Here is a 24,374-nt window from a genome sequence, read left to right as displayed (position 1 = left end):
TCCAGACCATCCAGAACACAGCAGCCAGACTCATCCTCACCCTCCTCAGACAGATGCACATCACCCCTCAGCTCAGGAAACTCCATTGGCTACTAGTCAAGAAGAAACACCAGTTCAAGCTACTCACCCGTGCTTTCAAGGTGCTACACAATGAAGGACCACATAACTCAACAAATGAGTGAATTTCCACTAACCTACCAGGGAATTCCGTTCTGGTTACCTCTCCCTAGCAGCTACCTAGTGCATCTGGCAGGCAAAAAGCGGAGGCCGATCCTTCTCCCATCCGGCGGCTAAGACCTGGAACACCCTCCCCCTGCACCTCAGAGCCTCACCATTGCTATAACAGTTCAGGAAGGGCCTCAAGACCTGGATGTTCCTCCAATAAGAACAGGCAGCATGATTCTGCAGCATTACCCCACAGCACCTCGCGACCCTCAGGGGTAAAGCAGACACACTATACAAATCCTGATTGATTGATTGATCAATATATGGTGCTGTGTCAAATAAGGTAACATCTGTACTGACCAATGCTCGTGATTTATGGTGGATGGAGCACTGGTCACTCAGAGGAGATAGTAGAGGCAAGAGGGCAAGAGTGTGCTTGTCTTATTGCTGTCTGTGGTGTTCCCCAAAAGGAAGAACCATAATTACTAACCTCTGTTTTAACAAGTGAATACTCCTTCAATAACATGGAAGCGTGTGAGTACTACGATGCAGATCAAGATGCCTATCAGAAGCAGTCCTTCCATTCAGTCCTGCTCCTCTCATTACAACAAAGTTCACGCTCGAGACTCTAGTGCACGAGTGTGACTAGTGCAGAGGCTACACACACCAAACCACACTTAACACTATTATATGCCTACAACACATCTATAAAGGCACCATATTACTGATGGTTGAAATGATACAAATAGAAAACAAGCGCCAATATGAAGGTATCCAGAGGCCAAATTGGTGGAGGAAAGCACTTTGTAAACTTTTATTAATATAACATAATGTATGGGAATATTTTTACTTTCTTTGATAAACACACATCACACCTTTAACATCAGGTTTGTTTGCCTGGTCTTCTTCTGGGTCCAAGTTAAAGGTGCCTTCTCTTTGAGCATCCCTGCTTCTCAAAAAATCACCAACAATAAACATTCTAGAATGCTGCTTTTTTTATGCAGCTGGGGCTTTGAGACCTATTGTGACATAATTCACTGGATGGTCCCTTTAAATTTCTCCACACAGTCCATGAATCTACTCACTAATGTAGAGTGTTGAAAGAAGGGGCTCAGCGCAGCACTGCTAAATGATACGTAAATTCAACAGTAGCCATTTTCAAGAGAGATACTTTGATTGGACCACATTCTTTGTGTGCCTTCTGTACCACAAAAGAGCCTATAGGTGGCTAAGACTGCTGGTATCACCCTCTTTAGCAGGTGGCCTATGTAAAGATCCCTCTATTATCTTTGAGTTTCGGTCAGACAGGTTCTGAACACAGCTTTTATCAATGGTCTCTTGAGGAACATATTGGGTTCACAAACAAAAGGTTTTTGCAAACTGTGGAGTCAATGCCTGGGGTTAGATTTCTTAGTGAACATCCATGTACCCACAAATAAGGGCCCGCTGCCACACAAATACAGTTTGCTTTTCCAGTGCACAAACATCTGGTGCAATTTCTAAACCCTCAAAGCATCTGTAAGCTCTGACTTGGAGTAGCTAGAAGTGCCTCCAAAATGGAGTTGGATTCCTCTCCATGTCAAGCAGTGCTTGGAAGAACAGAAGCACCTATGCATCTGTTTTAAAGTGAAGCAGAAATAATTGCTTGGTTACTGCACCGTTCTCTGTCATGAACTGAAGTAGGATAGGCCTCCAAACTACATCACTCATTCAAAGGGATGCACGAATCCTGATCAGGCAAAACCCCGCATTTAATTTAATCTGCCCCTAAGTGTTTAGTGGGCTCAATATATTGAATAAAGTATAGCAACGCGATTATAATTGTCTCCTATCCATATGTGTGTTTGACTGTGACAAGCAAATAGTCAAATGGGGCTTGATCTTAAATTAAGCTATTTAGGATGCTTTTAAAAAATAAGGAAGACATTGGGTAATACGTTTAATACTAATATTTGTAAAGTGCGAACAAAAGACAGGAGCTGGGCTTCCAAGCGCAATAAACAACAAGACATGCATACATCATATAATTAACAAGACTGCAGTAACATAGGGGATACAGAGTACAATTAAATGAAGAACAGAAATATTTTACAGTAAACCAAGTGCTTGATCAAAAGTAAGGTGGCTTCAGGACACCTACCAGTAACTGGTGGGTGCCCCACCCTCTATTTAGAGTCTGTACCCTTGTATAGGGGTAGTTACCAAACTCTAAATCAAGTCTGAGTCTTTGGACACTGTTGCAAACTTTTGACCCTCTGACTGAGACCGCAATACTTCAGACCTCAATGATGCTTCTCTACGGGACCAAAGTAACTATAAAATACAATTTATTACAAAATTAATACATAATACCAGGTGATTACAAGCCTGCACAAGAATACATTTTACAACTTAACTTTGGAATATTAGCTACATGTAAAATGTATCAAAACAGTAAATCCCTTCTTTAATGAATTTCTTTTTACAGCCTCGTAAAAAAAAAATTGAGACCTGCAAACAGAGTAGAGAACAGGCACTTGGGTCAAACCATGGCTTTCATTTCTGTTTCGCCATTTTCATGTTGTGCCATTTTTGGAGACTTGGAACTTCTTTCCCACCCTTGACGGATTCGTGTTATGGTTCTGTCCAGGCAGGGGGTGATCAGGATCAGTTTGAAGGCCAGCACAATGCATGGAATGACCAGAGAGATCATATAGGGCGGTGGGAGGTACCACTTGTACTGAGAAGCGTTGAGGAACTTGTTCCAGCCGAAGATGAGGGCGTGGCCGGTACACAGTACCAAGGTGAGGTACCCCAGTTTTGACTGTAAAAGCAAACACAATAACATAAGTTATGACACAACTGACGTCACAGGCGAAAGAATAACAAAACGAACTTGGGGACATATTATCAAGTACCGGTGTTAAAATTATCGCCATTTTCTCGGCAGGAAACTGCCGATAAAACGGCGATAATGGGCTTGATAAAACCCCTTGTTAATTCCCATAGAAGCCCATGTTAACACCAGAACATGGGCTTCTATGGGAATTAACAAGGGTGTATTATCAAGCCCATTATCGCCGTTTTATCGGCAGTTTCCTGCCGAGAAAACGGTGATAATTTTAACACCGGTCCTTGATAATATGCCCCTTGTGGTCAATGTGCCCGACTAGAAAGAACATCAAAATGTGTTGAAAAATAAGATGGATTAGCTACTGCACTGTATCTCTCGTCTGCATGGAAAATAAATTGAAATAAATATCGGAGGACTCAGGGGACACATACGTAAAGGAGGACTGCTGGGTAAAATGGAGGAGAACTTACTTGCACCTGCAGCGCTCAGATATCATTATATCTAACTTTTTTGGGCGCTTTATGCCAACGTGCACATGAAAACAGAGGTGAGACACTTTTAAAAGAAACTTGGAGGAAGATGGAATCAGTAACTAGTCGATAAAGATTTTGATAAATTGGGCCATGCTGCAGGATTAAACACTGACGTGGATTTAACTGTGTCTGTGTTATCTCTGGAGGAAGGGCTCAGTCTTCACTCGGTCTTCACTCAGCTGCAATCAGTATCACCCCAGAGCTTTGAGATGCTTTCTCTTTTTTCTCAACTTCATTCACAAAATCCCATTTCTCCCCCGTCCCTCAGAAACAAAAATGTGGTAGTTCATATAGTTTCAGATCTTCACTTTTAACAAATTTGCAAGCCACTGTGAGCAGGGCTGTAGGCGGACCTTCAGTGTTACCGGGACGACATGCCTTTCATCGGGGTGACATAGGCTGATGTGGACCTGAACTAGCCACCGACGCAGCTGCTGTTCCCAAAGAATATATGATTATACCACGATTTCAGTTACCACGCATGGCTTTACCACGCGAATTTTACCTCGCAAGTGGCTTTACCACGCTGGTATTTACAACGTAGCATTTTACTACGCGTTGCAACGTCTTACCTTCACGTCTTTCTCCACGAGCCCTTACTTCCATCCTCCTTTGAAACAAGCGTCAAAACACGTATACCAAAATAAAAAAAGGACTGCTTTTTTGACGTACACGGCACGTCTTTGGGGGAGGCTCTTTCCTCTTTCTTTTAAATTTATGTTCGTTTTTTTGTTAAAGTAACCTGCTTGTTATTTTTGGGGGGGGAGACCCCCCCAGCCCCCCTCCGAGCCCCCCCCCTCCCTCTGCCCCCCCATGCCCACGCAGATCGACTTAAATCCCCCCTAGCCCGTGGTAAAGACGTCGTGGAAGGTACCCTGCGTGGAAGGCACCCTGCGTGGTAAGTGTCACGTGGTAAACGTGAGTAGTGGTAATGCCTTCGTGGTAAATGATGTTTCCCGTTCCCAAAGACTGTGTAGAAAACAACACTTTTTATTATTATTACAGAATACAGTTAAGAAGGCAGTACTATGAACCTTTGTTACTTTGCATATATTGAACAGTTCATAGTTGCTGAATCCTGCAGTTGTTGTGGGAGGGGATTTGAAAAGGGAAAAAGGCTACTTCAAAGAATCTCCCCTTGTGCGGAGTATTAGCATCAGTAAAATATGCATAACATCCCTGTATAATGTCTTCTATTTATGTAACTATTTATTACTCCGCATAGTTTCCAGAGTTTGAAACTAGCTACAAAGAAAAGCAGATCTCGAGATTTTAAGTGAAATTCGTTTTCCAGTGTATTAGCAGTGAACATATCACATACTGACTGAAAAGTGGGTTTGTTATATCATAATGAAGTAAGTTACTCTTGTACCAAAAAAACAAATAACTATTTAGCACTGCTGCTCCTTGGCCTAGTCTCTCCAGGACACAAAATGAAAAATGCAACAAGCAACATAATTGATGCTAGAACAGCCCTTGAATTATGCTTTCAAATGACATGAAACTACAACATTAATTTCCAGCAAAGAAATCCTCTCATGGTTTCCACGCAGGGTTTCACAAAAGCACACCTGCATTGCTCTCAGCCAGGCGGGCTCTTCAACTGGCATCAAAAACAATGTTTCCTGTTTTCAGAAGCTGCTTTCTGAAATACCTCTTGTATGAACTTTATTGAATATTGTGATTTTGGAGCACTCCAAGAAAGAATAAAGCATGCATGAGTAGGTGCGCTCTGACATTTAATTTAGGCAGTCACGGGCCCACAGCTGTCTAAAACTATAGGGCCTGTTGTATTTCCTCCCCGCCGATACTATGGTCCACCCACATGATTTAAAATTGGGTGGGACATTGATGACGCTGGAGACTACTCTGTCTCTGCCATGGTCAAACTCCTTCCAGGGCTCATTGGAGTTTGGGCCATGGGTGGTTTGGCTGTATCACCACCTGCCTAATTTACATGGGCAGACATTTAGCTGTTTTTCAATGCCCGTCCTGGGTAGGTTTAGTCTGAGGCATAAACTGGTATAGTGCTCCTTTTTTTAACATCATTTTTATTATGTTTTATAATAATAAAAGTTACATGTTGCAGTTGAAAAAAGTGGAAAGTGATTTATATAAAGCAGCTAAAAACGAATCAGAAATCCCTTTAGAGAAAGATAAAACAACTATGTATGGTACATCCGGCCCTAAGCCCGTAGAATGCTGATTGTTCAATGCTAAATATTTGACTTGTGACTGAAAAGGAACAAAATGTTACTTGTGCTCAGTAAACTCATTATGTAGGAGTCATATTTTTGTAAACCTTAGTAGTGGTAAATTCTGAGCATGATGACAGTACGCCTTGCAGTTGCTATGGACTACGCTTTAGAACAGTACTATGAAAATGAAGGGTTTGAGCTCTTGCCTTTGGGACAGTGTTTTACCTTCTACAAGAACTAACAACGTTATTTTTTCAAAGGGAAACAATAACTTTACTGGTACAAACAAATTCAGATTGATAGCTGGCCTTCCAGTGATTAATCAAGTGGCTAAGAATAAAATAAATATGCAACCACGACTTACTGTGTCTAAACATATAGGGCGTGCATTCGAGATATTATTATCAACACAATGTAAATATTTTAGAGTATGATATAAAAACCTCATGCAAAAACTACATACTTCTAGGATTACTACCTACAAATGGAAAAATTAAGGACACATAGTCTCGGGTGTACAAAGTTGGTTAGTTAAATCTCAAATTCCTCTTTCCATTTCTGTAATATTTGAGGTATTGTGTTTAGTAAACAAGTAGCTAAGGTGGACATACTAGTGATAGGCTTATACAATTCCCACAACTACAGTAGTCGTGTGAACTGTATCTGCACTAGAGAGAGTATAAAACAGTCCTCTCAGCAGAAAATACCAGAAGAGCGACACGTTTACATTACTTTTAGATCTGTGATAAATCTTTCAAGAGGCCTGAATTCAATAACCCACCCATTATACAGACTGAAATTCCATCCCATCTTTTGACCAGAAAATTAACATAGTGTCTGGGCAGGGCCACACCGGCCTGGAGAGTAGATTCCTAATTATTGGTAGAGAATTTCAAAAATCTAAAAAAAATGCTGTTATTTAAAAAAATTGATCAGATGTTTAAATCAGACTGATTTTGGCATATAAGGAATTAAATTAAGTTACACTAAATAGCATGATTTCCCCTTAAAGAAAAAAAACTTTGATAAAGATTGCAGGAATATGAACAAAAAAAGGTAAGAAAAAAATTAAATAGTAGTTATTTGTGAACAGAGCTCCGTCAGAATGATATAATTTAATTAGATTAGTCTCCATTGAGGCAGTGTCTTTTCTGACTTACATATTAACATCAGATAGAGTTTGAATAAATAATGCAAATTAAATTGGTGGCATCAGGGAGCCTTGAGAACAGTGGCAGCTGGTAGAATTTGAAAGCGGCGAGGTGTAAGAGCAATTGTTGCACAAGCAAGCCTGCTGTATCTAGGGGATGGGAAGGTGGGGGGATCTCCCCATGAAAATTTATTTTTAAAAACTGATGCATGCTAGTGCAATTTTCAGCACTACTTCTCTGATAAATGGACCAAAAATACTGTTCTTAATGGTATTTATAAAGGAAAACTCCCAAAATATTTCATAGAATTTCTGGTTTCCTAAGCAAGTCAGACCTCCAAGGAGGGATAGAGTTCCAGGCAAGAACCTCTCTTCAATGGCAGCAATGTTGCAGTTTTCTTGCAACATAAAAAATAAATTGGTGCCTTCTTTTTATACATGATGTTGAGCCGACTCAAAACTGCCTCCACTCGTGGCGCTTTCTCAACACTCAACACAATATAAAACTTGAAAGATTGAAAAGCAAGAATAACTGCAAAAAATAAATGGAAGACTATATTACTGAACCTGTGTCCTGCTCTCAGAATATTCCTCCACTAGCTGACATATTTCTTCATGTTATTCCGACACTCAAACCTGGCTTCCCTCTCGGCATCGGCTCAACATCCTGCACAATATATAACTGCTAACAAAACTTTCACGGTTTTCTGCTAAGTCACCAATTAATGTTTTATAAGAAGACTGCAGCTGCCATGCCAGGTGACAAGAGACATAGGTCATACAAAATGTGTGCTTTATAGGAGCAAGCATTACAGTTTCAACATCCCTTTCAAAATATGGCAATTTTACTTTGGGCCTAGAACCACACAAGTGCTTGTATTTTGTGCCTTTGGTTACAGGGCAGGCAACGGCAAGAATATGGAGTTCTTATAATTTGAAATCTAGTTTTCCATTGCTCCGAAAACACTCTTCCAGATGTAAGGGGACGAGGTATGAAATCATGTTTTAAATTTATCATATACATTTCATTCATTACACAGTTATTACGATCTATTTAGGGCTATGTGTTGTCATGTCAACTGACAATTGTCAAGTTTGGCAAATGACCATCCGATGGGATTAACCTTCACAAGCAGATACATTAGTATAATAAAGGTGAAACGCTGTATGTAATCCAAAGCTTTATTGTAGATAGGCAGAAGGAAACAGGCAAGAGCCAGGCGGCACAGCTTCCACTCCAGGACACCGGTAACAACTGATGCCCTGGACTGGAACACGTGAAGGAACAGCAAGAGCATTCCATGCCTCGCTCTGCCCCTTGCTCCAAAGTACATTCATTGGAAAATACAATGCATAACAGAAGAAGGTACAATACAACACATACCCCCTCCTTACAATGCAAAGGAAAAATAACACAGTAGAGTGATGAACAATAAGGAGTTTAAAAATCAACAGTAAGAGAGCGAGGAAAATGAACACAAGTTACATTTCATATTCTTTCAACCACCGGGGAAGAACTTTTTTCTCTTACCAATGTCGCCCGTATTCACATTTCCCCCAACAGCTTCAATGGTGCCCGAATGCCCCTCCTCACTCCTTCCAAACAAAACTTCCTCTGGGACGAGAGTGTCCTCCTGGACTAGTTGCCTAAATTCCGCAGCACCCTGGTTACCCTCCATCGGTTCAATATCATGAACATCATCAGAAACCAACCCAGATTGGTCAGTGCTATGATCAAAATATTCTTCCACCCACTCAATGTTCGACCAATCTTTATGGGATGGGACTACATTGAATGGAACACCTAATTTATGTTCCAAGTCGAAGGCAACACTTTTAAGGTTCCAAACTCTTCCATCCTTCAGTTTGACCGCATTACAAAGAACCTCTACTACCTCTTGTGGTGCTTCAAACTGATTCTCACCCTTAGGGACTTTAATAGATCTTTTATTACGGACTTAATACGGACCCAGTCACTCACCGCAACTGGGACAACTTTAGTACCATGACATTCATCGTAATACTCCTTACTTTTCTTATGTACCAACTCCAAATTGTTTTTAACATCAGTGGGAGACCATTGCTCCACTCTACCTTCCAAAAGCCAACTGGGACTAAATTTGCTTCTGGCGTTCCTGCCCCTCAGCATAACAAAAGGAGATAAACCAGTGGCAGTGTGAGTAGTCACCCTGTATGCCCAAATAGCTTTTTGAATCTCCAGTTTCCAATCCATCTGTTTGCTCAAAGCCGCTTGGATTACACCTTTCAACACGCGGTTATAGTGCTCCACAGTACCATTGCCACTTGGTTTGTACAGAGAAATGGTCTTGTGCTTAATCCAACTCCTCTCAAAATAATCTCTAGCATTTCTTGAAGTGAATTGCCCTCCTTTGTCACTTAAAATGCTAATTGGTAAGCCTTCCATGACAAACAGTTTGTCTAGAAATTCAAGAACAGTATTCGTGTCCACTTTTTCCACAATGTCTACAACAGGCCATTTAGAAAATAGATCAATAGCAACCAAACCATATTCTTTGTATTCACCAACCGGTCCAAAAATATCCACTGCTACTAATTCCCAAGGAAGACTAGGAATAAAACCCTCACTCATAGGAGGTTGTTAAGGATCTTTAAGGATTTGTCAGCAGAGCAACAAACCGAACATTCTCATACAACTCTCTCTACCTCCTTGTCTACTCCTGGCCACCAGAAAATGCCTTTGATCACCAATTTGGTCCTTATTATGCCACAATGACCTTCATGGCACAATTGCACTACTTTCTTTCAGAAAGTTTTAGGTGGAATTATCCTGTCACCTCTCAAGATCAATTCCTTGTTCACTGATAATTCCATTCTCACCTCCCAAAAAGGTTTCAAATCACCGGTTATGTTATCTCTCTTAGGCCAGCTGTTAGAAATGGGATTTCTGGTTGTCTAAGGCTTGCGCCTAAGCCAGGCAGAAACCACCAGTGTAGTCAGGGCAAGGGAGTTACATGCTGAAGGCTTATCCCAGAGGCAATGTGTAAAGCATTTGCACAACACACTCGGCACATCACAAAAGGAACTCCACACAAGGTTATATAAAAAAATAGCCCTTGTATTATCATAAACACATTAGAAACATAATCACACATTTACACTGTGCCAACTGGCACAGGCAATATTCACAGGGGAATATATACAGGACAGGGCCAATTGGGCCACTGTCAGAACCATTAGATCAGGTATGTAAATATAAACCACAACCAGTAACTACTGGTGCAATAATGATCTAAGCATTATCACAGTCACATTAGACACCAACCTAAAACTTCATAGCATGACATTAGGCATATTCACATTAGGCCCAAACCTCATTAGCTTAAACACATTACCCACTAGGTCTCACCAGCATAAACACATTATGCATAAACATCCTAAACATAAACACATTATGTCATAGGCACCACAAGCAAGGCCCTAATGTGATTGCATAATGTGATTTACATTATGCAATCACATTAGGGCCTTGCGCCCTACCAAGATAGAACTGACCCCCTGGACAACTGGCCTTTCGCTGGGGCTCAAATGCCCTCCGTCCCAAAATGTCAGGGCTGGCTGCCAATACAGCAAACTCCAAAGTGCGCAAAGCACTGGGGCAGGGCGGGAGTGTATCTTACACCTTCATCTCAAAAATGACCCCAAAGGACAAGAATGGTGCTGGCATTACTGTCCCTCCTGGGTCCCCCACTGGGACTCTTCAAAACAAATGCGCCCAACGTGGCAGCTGCCCGTGCTGGTGCAGCTGTAATTATGGGGCCTAACACCAACTCGGCCTATGAGCTCCTACTCTGGGACTCATGCAACCAAAACTGCCCCAACATTGCAGCTGCCCGTACTTGCGGTGCAGCTGCGGCAAGGAAACCGGCACTAGCACAAACGCGCCCCCTGGACTCCCTCTGGGGCCCTGAAAACATTGTGTCCCCACCATTGGAGTGGCCGGCTCTCCTGCGGGACCACTCAGGCACCAACAATGTGCCTCGAACCACTCCCAGCCTCTCACAATGCGCCACCACTCACGGGCGATCTGGTGGACTCCTCTAGACTGCACACGGGGCTCTCCTCACCACACAAGAGCCCCGCCTTGCCTCAGGTGCAGTGCTGCCTGTCTCCCTTTGCCCGGTCTCCCTTCCTGGGACCAGGACTTCGATGGAATGCCCATGATGCTCTGGACGGCTTCTTCCTGCTTCCTCCAAACACAACCAGGCCCAGCCCACAACCAGGCAAGGCTGCCTGGCTTCCGGGTCGGGCCATGGTTGGGATCTTTGTGCAGATCTTTATTAATTTATTTATTTATTGAGTTTTATATAGCGCTGGCTAGACCCGGAGGTATTAGAGCGCTTTGCATAGATGAGAGTGAGGAAGTTGCACTAGATACAACTAAGCAAAAACAAACATCAATGTATAATAAGTAAGGAGAAGAACCGAGCACTGGGCATTAACCAAATAAACGTAACATGTTTATTTGGTGTATGCCCATTGCTCCATAGAATATAGGGGGTGGAAGATTAGGCAGACAGTCAATTAGATTAACATATGTTTATTTGGTGTATGCCCATTGCTCCATAGAATATAGGGGGTGGAAGATTAGGCAGACAGTCAATTAGATTAAAATACAAATCCTGCAGTCAGGCACCAACTAGTGTAGAACCCAATACCAGATCATCACCACCGGACTGGAACAAAGGCAGACCCAGTTCGAGTCAGGAGAATAGCCCGCAGCCGGGTTGGGGTCGCAGTGCCGCAGCGTAGCGGGTACAACTTCGCTCAAAGAGCTGAGACTAGCAAACAGCCGAGAAGGTCAGTATATGGGGGTAAGATGGCCGCCTCACACTCGCCATCAGCACAGAACGGGATTTAGACGGGAGGTGATGGGAGAGCAGGAGAGAAACTCGGTAGTCCGTTGCAATACACATAAACGGTTACAGATACCAAGTTCCATGGACAGGACAGATTGCAAACGGTGATCCCGCCAAAGGCCACCCACTGCATAGGGTAGAGGACTCCGTCCATGGATACCAGTCCAAGAACTTCAGCCAATCCGATGTGGAGTGGAGACCCCGAACACCTCACCAGTGGAATTAGGCAGCCCGACTCCTGGATCACAAGAAGGGCAGTCCCAGGGAAAGAGAGGGCCACAGACAAAGAAACAGTGCTCTCATGGTGACCGTCCTGAGTTCCTCAGAAGCGGTCGCTCCCCACGCTGCTCCCTGCTGAATAATTTGGTATTGTAGCGCTATACTGCCAGACTGCCCATTGCCATTTAGAGCTATTGCGCATTGCTCGCACTGCTTACTATAATTATTTGTGCCTGATTATACTGATATCGTAGCGCTATACTGCGAGACTGTTCTTTACTTATTATTCCATTGTGTATTGCTCGTTTTGCCTGCTTATACTATTGGTGCCTGATTGTGCCGGTGCGACTGCCCATTTCATAGCGTTTATTAAGGTTGTGCCCCAATCCTGCCATTTTGTTGTTTGTTTGTTGTGCCTCCCAGCCCGGCTCTCCACCCCGCGCCCGCCTCCCAGCTGCTCCTCCCTCGCTCCGCCCCCCCCCCCACTATCCACTTATGTCAGAACAGCCTACGCGCAGCGTTCACGCGCAGCAGACGCGTCCCATGCGCGCCGAAGGTGCGCCAAAGGTAAGCTCGTCTACGCCCGTCCGCGCCCAGCGCCAAACCCCCCGGGTCCCCGCAAAATCCACTCCTCCCGCATTACGTACGACGCCGCAACCCTCTTAGCACTCAACCCGGCCGTCTCCCAGACTGGTACCAATCCGCCCCAGGACACTCCCATGGACCCTTCACCTGCCACTTCTGCAAGTACGACTGCATCAGAACCCACACCAAATCCACAAACTCCAAACAGAGCTCCGTAACAAACCACCTGAAGTGTATCCTGCTCAATACCCGCTCAGTTCACAAACACGCAACTGAACTATGGAACCTACTAGACACCACATCACCCGACGTCGCATTTCTTACAGAAACCTGGATGAACGCCTCATCAGCGCCCGACATCGCCATAGCCATCCCGGATGGCTACAAGATCATCCGAAAGGACCGCATCAACCAAACAGGTGGAGGCATCGCCATCGTCCATAAGAACACCATCCGAATCACAACCAGTTCTGACGACACCCTCGCAGCTGCCGAACACCTTCACTTCCAGATTCACATCGACCCCAAGACCACATTCAGAGGCACCCTCATCTACAGGCCACTAGGACCCCGCACACGATTCAGCGAAGACATCACTGACTTCATCAGCCCACACCCCCTTCCCTCCGAGGAATACATTCTACTGGGAGACCTCAACTTCCACCTGGAAAAGAACAACGACAGCAACACCACCACCCTTCTGGACAACCTCGCCAATCTCGGACTCAAACAACTTGTTGACACACCCACCCACTATGCCGGGCACACGCTCGACCCAATCTTCACCTCCAGCAAACACATCTCCTTCAACCACGCCACAGGACTCCATCGGACGGACCACAGCTGTGTTCACTTCAACTACAAAAAGACCACGACCTACAACCACCCACAACCAATTCCCCGCAGAAACTGGAACAAAATTACCATCGACCAGCTCTTCACATTGCTTCACCAAAACCCTCCTGCCAAATCACTGGACCCAAATCAAGCAGCCATCAACCTCACACAATGGATCACCCACAGCGCTGTCGAATTAGCTCCCTTGAAAAACCATCAAATCAAACAAGGTAGTAAAAAAGCTCCCTGGTTGGTTCAATGATGACCTTAAGAAATCCAAGAAGATCTGTCGCACCCTCGAGAAAACATGGCGAAAAAACCCAACCACGGACAACATGACCACCCTCAAGAACGCCACCCGCAAACACCACCAACTGATCAGATCCACCAAGAAATCAGCATTCAAGGATCAACTCGACAACAACGCCCACAACAGCAAAGAACTATTCAACATCGTCAGAGAGTTTACCAACCCCACCGCCGGCACCAACGACATCACTCCCTCTCAAGACCTCTGCGACTCTCTAGCCTCGTTCTTCCACAACAAAATCGCTGACACACATAACAGCTTCGGCGACCAGCCCACCCCACCCACCTCCGAACAAAAACCCCCCACCAACAACCTTTGCACCTGGAACCCAATCACCACTGAAGACACCATCCGCTTGATGAACTCCATCCACTCAGGATCGCCAACCGACCCATGTCCCCACCACATTTTCAACAAAGCAGACTCCATTATCGCACCCCATCTCCGCGATGTCATCAACTGCTCCCTCAACTCCGCCACCTTCCCGGAAAGCTGGAAACATACCGAACTCAGTGCCCTCCTGAAGAAACCTACAGCAGGCCCCACCGAACTTAAGAACAACCGCCTCCATCTCGCTCCTCCCATTCCCGGCCAAAGTCATTGAGAAAACCGTCAACAGCCAGCTCGCCGCCTTCCTCGAATCCAAACACAGCACCGAGACCGTCCTCATAGCAGCAACAGATGACATTCGAACTCTACTGGACAATGGAGAAACAGCTGCTCTCATCCTACTTGACCTCTCCGCAGCCTTCGACACAGTCTGTCATAGCACCCTTATACAACGCCTCAGCAACGTCGGAATACAAGGAAAAGCATTGGACTGGATCATCTCGTTTCTCGCCGGAAGAACCCAGAGAGTCCGCCTCCCCCCTTTCAAATCGGAAGCCACTGAAGTCATCTGCGGCGTTCCACAAGGATCATCACTCAGTCCCACCCTCTTCAACGTATACATGAGCCCCATCGCATCCATCGCGCGCCAACACAACCTCAACATCATCTCCTACGCAGATGACACCCAGCTGATCCTCTCCCTCACCAAAGACCCAAACTCCGCCAAAACCAACCTACACGATGGGATGAAAGAAGTGGCCGAGTGGATGAAGAACAGCCATTTAAAACTGAACTTGGACAAAACAGAAGTCCTCATCTTAGGATCATCCCCCTCCGCTTGGGACGACTCATGGTGGCCACCGGCCTTGGGAAACGCACCCAAACCAACGGACCACGCATGTAACCTGGGCTTCATCCTAGACTCCTCCCTCTCGATGACCAGACAAGTCAACGCCGTCTCATCATCATGCTTCAACACCCTACGTATGCTCAAAAAAATCTTCCGCTGGATCCCCACCGAAACAAGAAAGACGGTCACCCATGCACTAGTCACAAGCCGACTGGACTACGGAAACCCCCTTTACGCCGGAACCACAGCCAAACTACAGAAAAAACTCCAACGCATCCAGAACGCCTCCGCTCGACTCATCCTAGACATCCCCCGCCAAGCTCACATCTCCGGCCACCTGAGGGACCTCCACTGGCTCCCCGTCAACAAGAGAATAACGTTCCGTCTCCTCACTCACGCACACAGAGCCCTTTACGACCTAGGACCCGAATACCTCAACACGCGCCTGTCCTTTTACACCCCCACCCGCCAACTATGATCGTCCAATCAAGCCCTCGCCGCGATTCCACGCATCCAAAGATCCACCATGGGTGGAAGATCCTTCTCCTACTTAGCGGCCAAAACCTGGAATTCTCTCCCCACCCACCTCCGCCTTACACAGAACCACCTCTCCTTCAGAAAACAACTAAAAACCTGGATATTCGATAAGTAACATACCCCCCTCCCTCAAGCGCCTTGAGACCCTCTGGGTGAGTAGTGCGCTATACAAATTTTTTAACTTGAACTTGAACTTCTCACTCCACTCTGACCGGGAAAAACATCTTGGGCCAGGGAACTGCGACAGGAAACGAGCAGTGTCCAGATCTCGCCGGCTCTTCTCTCAGCAGCCAGGTGGGGTGGGCACCCGCAGCTGACCTCAACCGCGGGGTGGGCACCCGCTCATCAACTAACTCCTCAATGCGGGGTGAGCACCTGCTTGTCAAACAAATCCTGATGGGCACCCACAAAATGAGCAGCTATTTTAACACTGCATCAATGCAGGGGAACCCTACGTCGCAGCCCAGTGCTGCAGATACAAACAGGAATACAATGAACAAATTACCTCTGACAACATAGATACAAAAAACAAATCTTTTCCCAAACGATTTTTTAATTAACGTTGGGTTGTATGTATCACATAGTTACTTCTTTTTACTTTTTTAGCAGTTGCAAAACAACACGGCCCATCAACAGGACCCCAAAATTGACCAAGGGAGATCAAACTGTTTTTTTCAGACAGAATTCAGTGTGCTCGTGAATTATATACAGTGCAGTATTAAATACTCAAGTATTATGTACATTACAACAGTGAAACACATATATACATTAAAACAAAGGTACATCAACACCGAAAACTTCATGTTCGGAAAAAGAAAAGTCCTATTGTTTTTTTCATATATCAAGGCAGTGTAATATATTAGACTGGCCTCAAAGCTATCTAACTTTTTATTTGCCGAATGAGAGGTCTAGGGGAATTTTACTCCGAGCACGAAGTAAACACCATTCGTTTGAAAAATGGTTTGGTCCAATTAAGGACTTAATTCCAATACGGCTCGGCCGAGAGCCTCTCTCCAAAGAACCAACGCGTTTCAACCTTCTTATTGGCATGTTTTTTTAGGTCTCGCCTGTCGATGCGCATGCGCATCGAGCAAGGCGAGAGTATTGCGAGTTATCTACTCTTTATCCACACTGCAAGGAATCGTGGCGATTCCTTGCAGTGCCCGTGACTTTTAAGCTCAATGCGCATGCGCATTGAGCTTAAAAGCGCGTGCACGTCCGTCTTTGTTTACCCGCTCCGCCCCCTCCCCTTCCCGCCGTGTCGCATTTCTCCTCCCCCCTCCCCTCCCGCTTGTTTGTTTATTTGACCCGCTCCGCCCCCTCCCCTTCCCACCGTGTCGCATTTCTCCTCCCCCCTCCCCTCTCTTCCCTCCGTTTTGTTAAAGTCCGTCGCTATGCTACTTGCCCTATCCAAATGGCTCTGAAGTGCCAGACAGCGGAACAACTTGAATTAGTCACTGACAAAGTCGCGCACCACTCGTGGGACTCTGGTCTTCAGAAGGCACAACATTAACTTGCTTTCTGACTACCGGATTCCCGTTTTTCTTCCCCGTAATCTCTCCTTGCTGGAAGTGGGGATTTAATGCAGTTGACTTCAAGAACCCACCCCTTCCCCCCCCCCCCCCACACACACACACACACACACACCATACACACACACACTCACGTGTGCTACAGGGACTCTGTAAGTACTGAAACATGTTGGGTGGGTACAAAAGGCATTTAACTGCTGCTTACGATTCTGTGGGATATTTTGTTTACAACTGCATTTAAACAACGCAAATGTTGCGTAAATCTACCTACTTTGTGTACTTTCTATGTGCAAGCAACATTAACAAAGGCTCTGGACTGTACCCGATGATCGCGACCCATGGCAAGCCTCTCTGGAGGCGGAGATTTAATTCAATTGACTGCATGTTTAGGATTCCCTCTCCCATCGCACTAACCCGCTTTAAATTTCAAGGACTTAATCGGAAAGAGGTGTACAACTGCTGTTTGTCCTCTATTAGCTAGGACGAGCGAGGTAATGCTGTTCTTTTCATGTTAACATTTTAAACCAGCATTTTCCAAAACAGCTGTGATCTTACAGTAAATGCTGACGTGCTTTCCCAACTTTTACGATACCGCCCTGCTTTGTGTAACTTTTTATATTTTTATCACTGTGTACATGCTTGCAAATCTGGGACACAAACAATACACATGTCGCAATGCTAACACTGTAACCAAAAGGAACATTTCTATTTACCTAATTAGGATGTTTTTTTAATATTAAATATCGATAACAGTAATCAAATAAACACGACGTAAAGTCCAAACAGGCTGCTCCTATTCTCTCCGCCCTCCCTCTTCTGAAGCAGTGGACTTGTTTTATTGTAGCTGTTTTGCACCCCTCCCCCGCACTTAGGCTTCGGCTGCCAAACTCTAAAAAAACAGCCCCCCTCGGCCTGTAAGTGTTAGGCGGTGGAAAAACAAATTTAACCCAGTCTTGTAGCTTCGGCTGTATAAACTTGCAAACGGGCACGTGTAGGGAAATTACTTCACGGTAGATAATGGTTACAATATGAAGTGCCAGACAGCGGAACAACTTGAATTAGTCACTGACAAAGTCGCGCACCACTCGTGGGACTCTGGTCTTCAGAAGGCACAACATTAACTTGCTTTCTGACTACCGGATTCCCGTTTTTCTTCCCCGTAATCTCTCCTTGCTGGAAGTGGGGATTTAATGCAGTTGACTTCAAGAACCCACCCCTTCCCCCCCCCCCCCCCCACACACACACACACACACACACCATACACACACACACTCACGTGTGCTACAGGGACTCTGTAAGTACTGAAACATGTTGGGTGGGTACAAAAGGCATTTAACTGCTGCTTACGATTCTGTGGGATATTTTGTTTACAACTGCATTTAAACAACGCAAATGTTGCGTAAATCTACCTACTTTGTGTACTTTCTATGTGCAAGCAACATTAACAAAGGCTCTGGACTGTACCCGATGATCGCGACCCATGGCAAGCCTCTCTGGAGGCGGAGATTTAATTCAATTGACTGCATGTTTAGGATTCCCTCTCCCATCGCACTAACCCGCTTTAAATTTCAAGGACTTAATCGGAAAGAGGTGTACAACTGCTGTTTGTCCTCTATTAGCTAGGACGAGCGAGGTAATGCTGTTCTTTTCATGTTAACATTTTAAACCAGCATTTTCCAAAACAGCTGTGATCTTACAGTAAATGCTGACGTGCTTTCCCAACTTTTACGATACCGCCCTGCTTTGTGTAACTTTTTATATTTTTATCACTGTGTACATGCTTGCAAATCTGGGACACAAACAATACACATGTCGCAATGCTAACACTGTAACCAAAAGGAACATTTCTATTTACCTAATTAGGATGTTTTTTTAATATTAAATATCGATAACAGTAATCAAATAAACACGACGTAAAGTCCAAACAGGCTGCTCCTATTCTCTCCGCCCTCCCTCTTCTGAAGCAGTGGACTTATTTTATTGTAGCTGTTTTGCACCCCTCCCCCGCACTTAGGCTTCGGCTGCCAAACTCTAAAAAAACAGCCCCCCTCGGCCTGTAAGTGTTAGGCGGTGGAAAAACAAATTTAACCCAGTCTTGTAGCTTCGGCTGTATAAACTTGCAAACGGGCACGTGTAGGGAAATTACTTCACGGTAGATAATGGTTACAATATTTAACTTAGTGATTGTTAACTATGTTTCTCTACGAAATATTATACTGCACATGTACTCATTTTAGTGTAGGCAAGCTACAAATAGCAATAGTCCTATGCAAATATTAACACAGCTGCAGACAAGGTACTTATATTATTGCTTTATAAAAGGTTGTTTAAAGTTTCATTTTGTAAATTGTTACATGATCTGACTAGTCTCAGAGGGCGAAGTAAACATAAGTTACAACACTGTCAGTGTTGTGAAAGTCAGAAGCATGCACTGCCCACTTTCGATTGGCAGTTGGTCCAGGGGTAATTCCATGTCTGCAGCATAAGCAATTTGTGTGTAAAACATGAGTGTGCTCCGCCCCCTCCCCTTCCCGCCGTGTCGCATTGTTTATGGCTTTTTTGATTTGTAATTCTTTAGCATTGGCTACAAGAAATAAAAATGCTAAAGATTTACAACAAAAAACCCATAAACAATTCTAAAAGCACTAACTCTAATGCTGCGAGACCTATTGCATTTCCAATGCTTGTTTGTGAAGGTCTTCGTCAGGGAGAATGTGCTTTTCACGCCAGGACTTTTGTACCTACATGAATTTAAAATAGACAAAAAAACAGTACCTGGGTCAGTAACATGGTTACTACTTTTGTCTCTAGTTTAGCGGACTTTTGGTGGAGGGTGATGGGAAGCCAAACACATACCTTGCTTTTTCTTATGTTGACGCCTGGGATCCTCAGGGGGGAAAAAAATCTTCATGTTTCTCATCACATGTCATAAAAAAGACTAGGAGAAAGGCAAAAAAGTTTAGGGATGACCTTGCAAAAAGGGCCAAGTCCAACACAAGCCTTTGCAGATATGTTCTGACACCGCTTGTACATTTTTTGTCATTACGCTGTTCTTCCAACCATTCAGCCTCAGCGATTGCTGGTGCGCCAAAATCATGAAGGAAGGCAATACTAAAATTCATATAATCCAACAACAAGGGCCTGGCATTGTTAGGCACGTTTTATCAATTTATATATATGAATACTTAAGATTACTTATAGGGCGATATATTTATCTTTTCCCAAACTCAGTAGTTCTTTTCATGAACTCTGACCTAATCCCCCGTGCCTTGATAATTAATAATTGTAAAAGTCCTACAAATAGGGAGAAATACCAGTCAGCAGTCAGTTCACTCAACCAGCACCAGTCAGCAATGAAGTGGACACGTGTCACAAAGACAGAAAGGTGCAAAAAAGTGTAGGGAAATGAGAAAGTATCTCACGTGCGCACCACCGGAGGAGATACTGGCAGGTTCTCACCAGCTTGCCCACATACTTATCATCATCAATGACTTTCTCATATAAAATAAAATATGTGTCAAGTGCGGGAAAGGTGTAAAAAATTGAAAAAGAAAAGCAAGACCCTAAAGTGATTGAGACACAAGAAGTCTCAAATAAAATTGATACAACTCACATACGCACTCGTAACTTTTTATTCCACGGCGTGAGTTGGCCCAATATTAAAAACACAGCATGTTGCTACCCATTTTGAGGATGGCCAACATGTTTAATTGCCTTTTCAAACATAACAGCAAATTCATCAGGGCAACTGAGGTCAGCAATCACCTCCTTGGACCTGTGTACATAAAAAAAGAGTGACTGACAAACATACAAAGAAAGAAACAACAGCGACTGGTAAATCAAGAGAAACACCACACATCTCTTTCTGTTACTTCAGTACAGGTAATCATGCAAACATGGACTGTACTACATTAGTAGCCACAAATCCTGAGGTTTCGGTAAATATTTACCGAGTGAGAAGAGAACCATGGGCCCACATACCAGCACTCACTAAGTTGCAAGGGTGTATATTATTTATACTTTTCTCCCCCTTTAACAAGCACCTTTCTTGCTCACACCTTCATCTGTGGAAGCAGACACAACACATAAACTTTATTCATGACTGTATAACATTTGTGCTCTATTCGTGCAAATCAGGGTCATACAATTCTCCCCAGCCCTTATTCCATGCTCAATGCTATGTCACAACATGAAATCACACTTACTTAGAACAATTAGTCTCCAAACATATTTGCCCGTCCCTGAGCCTTTACAAACTACATAAGCCCTGCTGGCCCCCGCTCTGAGAACAATATTTCTCCTTTGCCCTTCTATTCCGGAATCCTGATTCAATCTGATCCGTCTCTTTTCCAAATCCGTAACGCTTAGTCATACTGCAAAGTAAATCAAAGCCCTCTCGTCATTAATACAAAGCCATCACTAATTAGTGAATTTGTCCCCGGTACAGCTTACACACTTACAAGTACCATCGGGCTGCTTTACTGCTCGTATTCACTCCAGTTTTACTCAAAATCCAATCGTGAACAACAAATCAAACAGCATACTCTCACCGTGGTCAATCGTCCCAGCGTTTCACCAAGCTGCGTGGTTACTCAATTTAAAACAGAACACGACCCTTCTCCTTTCGCATCACATCACTACGGCGGTCGCATGATCACCATTAAGGACTCCCAAAAAGGGGATCAGACAGCGCATAGCCAAAGACGCGACCATCTTAGACTGCCAGTTTAGTTGCATGTGCAGGTATATTGTAACTACATCAAAACCCACTATTAAATATGCCACAAATCATCTAAAAATTAGAAACGCTGGGATTGCAAGTAAGGGCCCGGTTATGGTTCATGTTCATTTTCACATTGTTGTTCACTTTTCAAAAAACTGTCCGCCTTAAATGTTATTAAATTGACCAACCAACACATGTCGAAGGCACTAGTGGCCATAAAGATACACCATACTGCTTTCACCAGCCAGTCCAGGGTAATTCAGCAATGCCCCTGGATAATATTAAGCTAGCAATCGCGTCACTATTCATCAATGTGTCCCCACTCATTTCTGCCATCAGCGAGATGCTCGTAAACTTTAAGAAAAGCCCAAAAGGTTTACCTAATACCACTCACCACCATATAGGCACGGCCAACCCAGACCGGTGACCGTAGCGGGACATTTAAATCAAGGTGTAATCAGACAAAGTGCCTTGCATCTTCATTGGACCCAACAAAAGTATTCACATTAGAGAGGGGAGTGGAGCTTTAGCAGACACAACATTATTGACCACAAAGGAGCACCATTCTACATGATTACAATCACTGTCCACTGATCTTATTCCACTCAAATTGGTCATAAGGCCAATCTGAACAGCCTTCTTGAAATAAATCCAGCGAGCCTCTTTCATGGAGAGTATTTTCTCCACGTTGTTGGAATCATCCACTATCTTCTTTAAAACCACCCATTTCACTGCTCTGTGGTTATGTTGTTTTGCTCGGTAGTGTTGGACCAATCTAGTGGTCAATTGTCCAGTTTTAATGGTACTGAGATGCTCTTGCACCCTGACTTAAATTTTTCAGCTTGTGAGGTCGATATAGTGCAGCCTACATTGGCATGTTAATCTGTAAATGATATTCATCGAGTTGCAATTGCTGAACCTATTAAGGTACCACGTTCTTCCTTTCTGCAGCTGCACACTCGTAGTTTTCTCTGTTAACTCACACACTGAGCACCCCCCACACCGGTGGTGCCCAGATAGAATAGATGTATTTAATGTTTACTGCACAGGCCTCGTATGGACAAGCCTGTCCTTCAAATTCTGGGCACGCTTAAAAGCGAAGCTGGGTTGCGGCATTTGATAATCATTGGTAGCAAATAAAGACCAATGCTTTCTAAATGCCTGGCGGATCTTTGTGAACAGGGGATCATAAGTCAGTACGACTGGCAAGCAGTCATTAGATTCTTTTGTGTTCCTTTCAAGTAGAGCCTCCTCTTACGGGGTCTATTCACAATCCTCCTAGGATATTCACGTTGCACCAGTCTTTCAGTGAGGTTTTCAGATTGTTGCAGTTAATCACAAGTGGAGGAGCAAAGAAATTGCCCCACCGGGAGGTTGTCCCTCAATGCTCTAGGGTGAAATGATTGGTAGTGCAGCAATGAGTTCTTGTCTGTCGGTTTCTGATGCACACTTGAAGTGAGCTTGTTGTTGTTCACTCCAATGTCCAGATCAAGATATGTTACCTTTTCATTACTTATGCTCCATGTAAATTTTAAGCAGTCATCGCAACTGTTCAGCCACTCTAAAAATTTAAGGAGCTGGCTCTCAGGACTTGACCTTACATACAGAACATCATCAACATACCTCTCCCAGAGGCAAATATGACTCTGGAAGGGGTTAGATGAATGGTACAGATGGTGTTCTTCAAACTGGCCTACATTAATGCAGGCCAGACTGGGCGCAAAATTTGCGCCCATCAATGTACGCAATGTCTGCAAAAAAAGGTCATTCTTGTAGCGGAAGTAATTGCGGGTAAGGGCAATCTCAATACACTGCATCACAAAGGACTGTGGGGTGTCATAGAACCACTCCTGGGCCCCAAGAGCACAAACTGGTGCCACCAGTGTCACCTCTTGGGGTATGCTAGTGTACAGAGATTCAATGTCAATCGTCACTAAAAACTGTTGTGACGGGTCAAAATCCATATCTTGGATAGTATTCAAGATATCTGTTGTGTCCTGGACATAGGACGGTTGTTTCAACACTGACTCTCTTAAGAAGAAATTAGCGAACTGCAAAAGGGGCTCAAACACAGAGGAGATCCCAGAAACTACCGGGCGTCCTGGTGGTGGAAGTTGAGCCTTATGAATTTTAGGAAGGATGTAAAATGCCGGTGTTCTGGGCTTTACATTAATTTAAAAAATTGCCTCTTTCCTAGTTATCCATTTCTTTTCTTTTGCTTGTCCAACCATGGCTGTGATCACACCAAGAAGTTCCTCACCTGGGTCTCTAGGCAATGGTTGGTGTTTTTCTTGTCTTGTAATAGCCTCCTAACTTCAGTTTCATAGTCCACAGTGTTCTTTAGGACTATCGCCCCACCTTTGTCAGCCGACTTTATCGTCAGTGATGCATTATCTTGTAGGGACTTAACTGCCTGACAGACACACTGACTCAATTTGCTGAAAGTATTTTGCTTCTGTGATTCTTCCAGCACCTTTATTTCATCCTGCACTTTCCTTTCAAACACTATAACTTCTGGACCGAGTGAGGAGCTGGGTGGACAAAACTGAGAAGGATGGTGAAGAGTAGTGGGGAAGTGAAGGAGGGTCTTGTTCCTTGTTGTCAAAAAACTTTCTGATTTTTATCTTCCTCAAAGCTTCTTGTATCTTAATTCTACACTTGAATGGGTCATAGC

At 44.2% G+C, this 24,374-nt stretch overlaps 1 protein-coding gene across 9 annotated transcripts in view; it reads right to left on the bottom strand.

Moving 5' to 3' along the window:
- Positions 1-951: 951 nt before the first annotated feature.
- The window catches only part of LOC144784678 (metalloreductase STEAP4-like), a 445,141-nt gene continuing 421,718 nt past the window's right edge, over positions 952-24,374 (bottom strand). For all 9 annotated transcript variants that reach the window (XM_078663621.1, XM_078663627.1, XM_078663619.1 and 6 more), the window contains one exon: positions 952-2,968. In XM_078663621.1, coding sequence (XP_078519747.1) covers positions 2,687-2,968 — 282 coding nt within the window. In that variant the 3' untranslated portion in view covers positions 952-2,686. The remainder of the gene's footprint in view (positions 2,969-24,374) is intronic.

The sequence above is a fragment of the Lissotriton helveticus genome, chromosome 10 (assembly GCF_964261635.1).
Source record: "Lissotriton helveticus chromosome 10, aLisHel1.1, whole genome shotgun sequence".
Classification (NCBI taxonomy): domain Eukaryota; kingdom Metazoa; phylum Chordata; class Amphibia; order Caudata; family Salamandridae; genus Lissotriton; species Lissotriton helveticus.
This window is presented reverse-complemented; position numbering and strand designations above follow the sequence as displayed.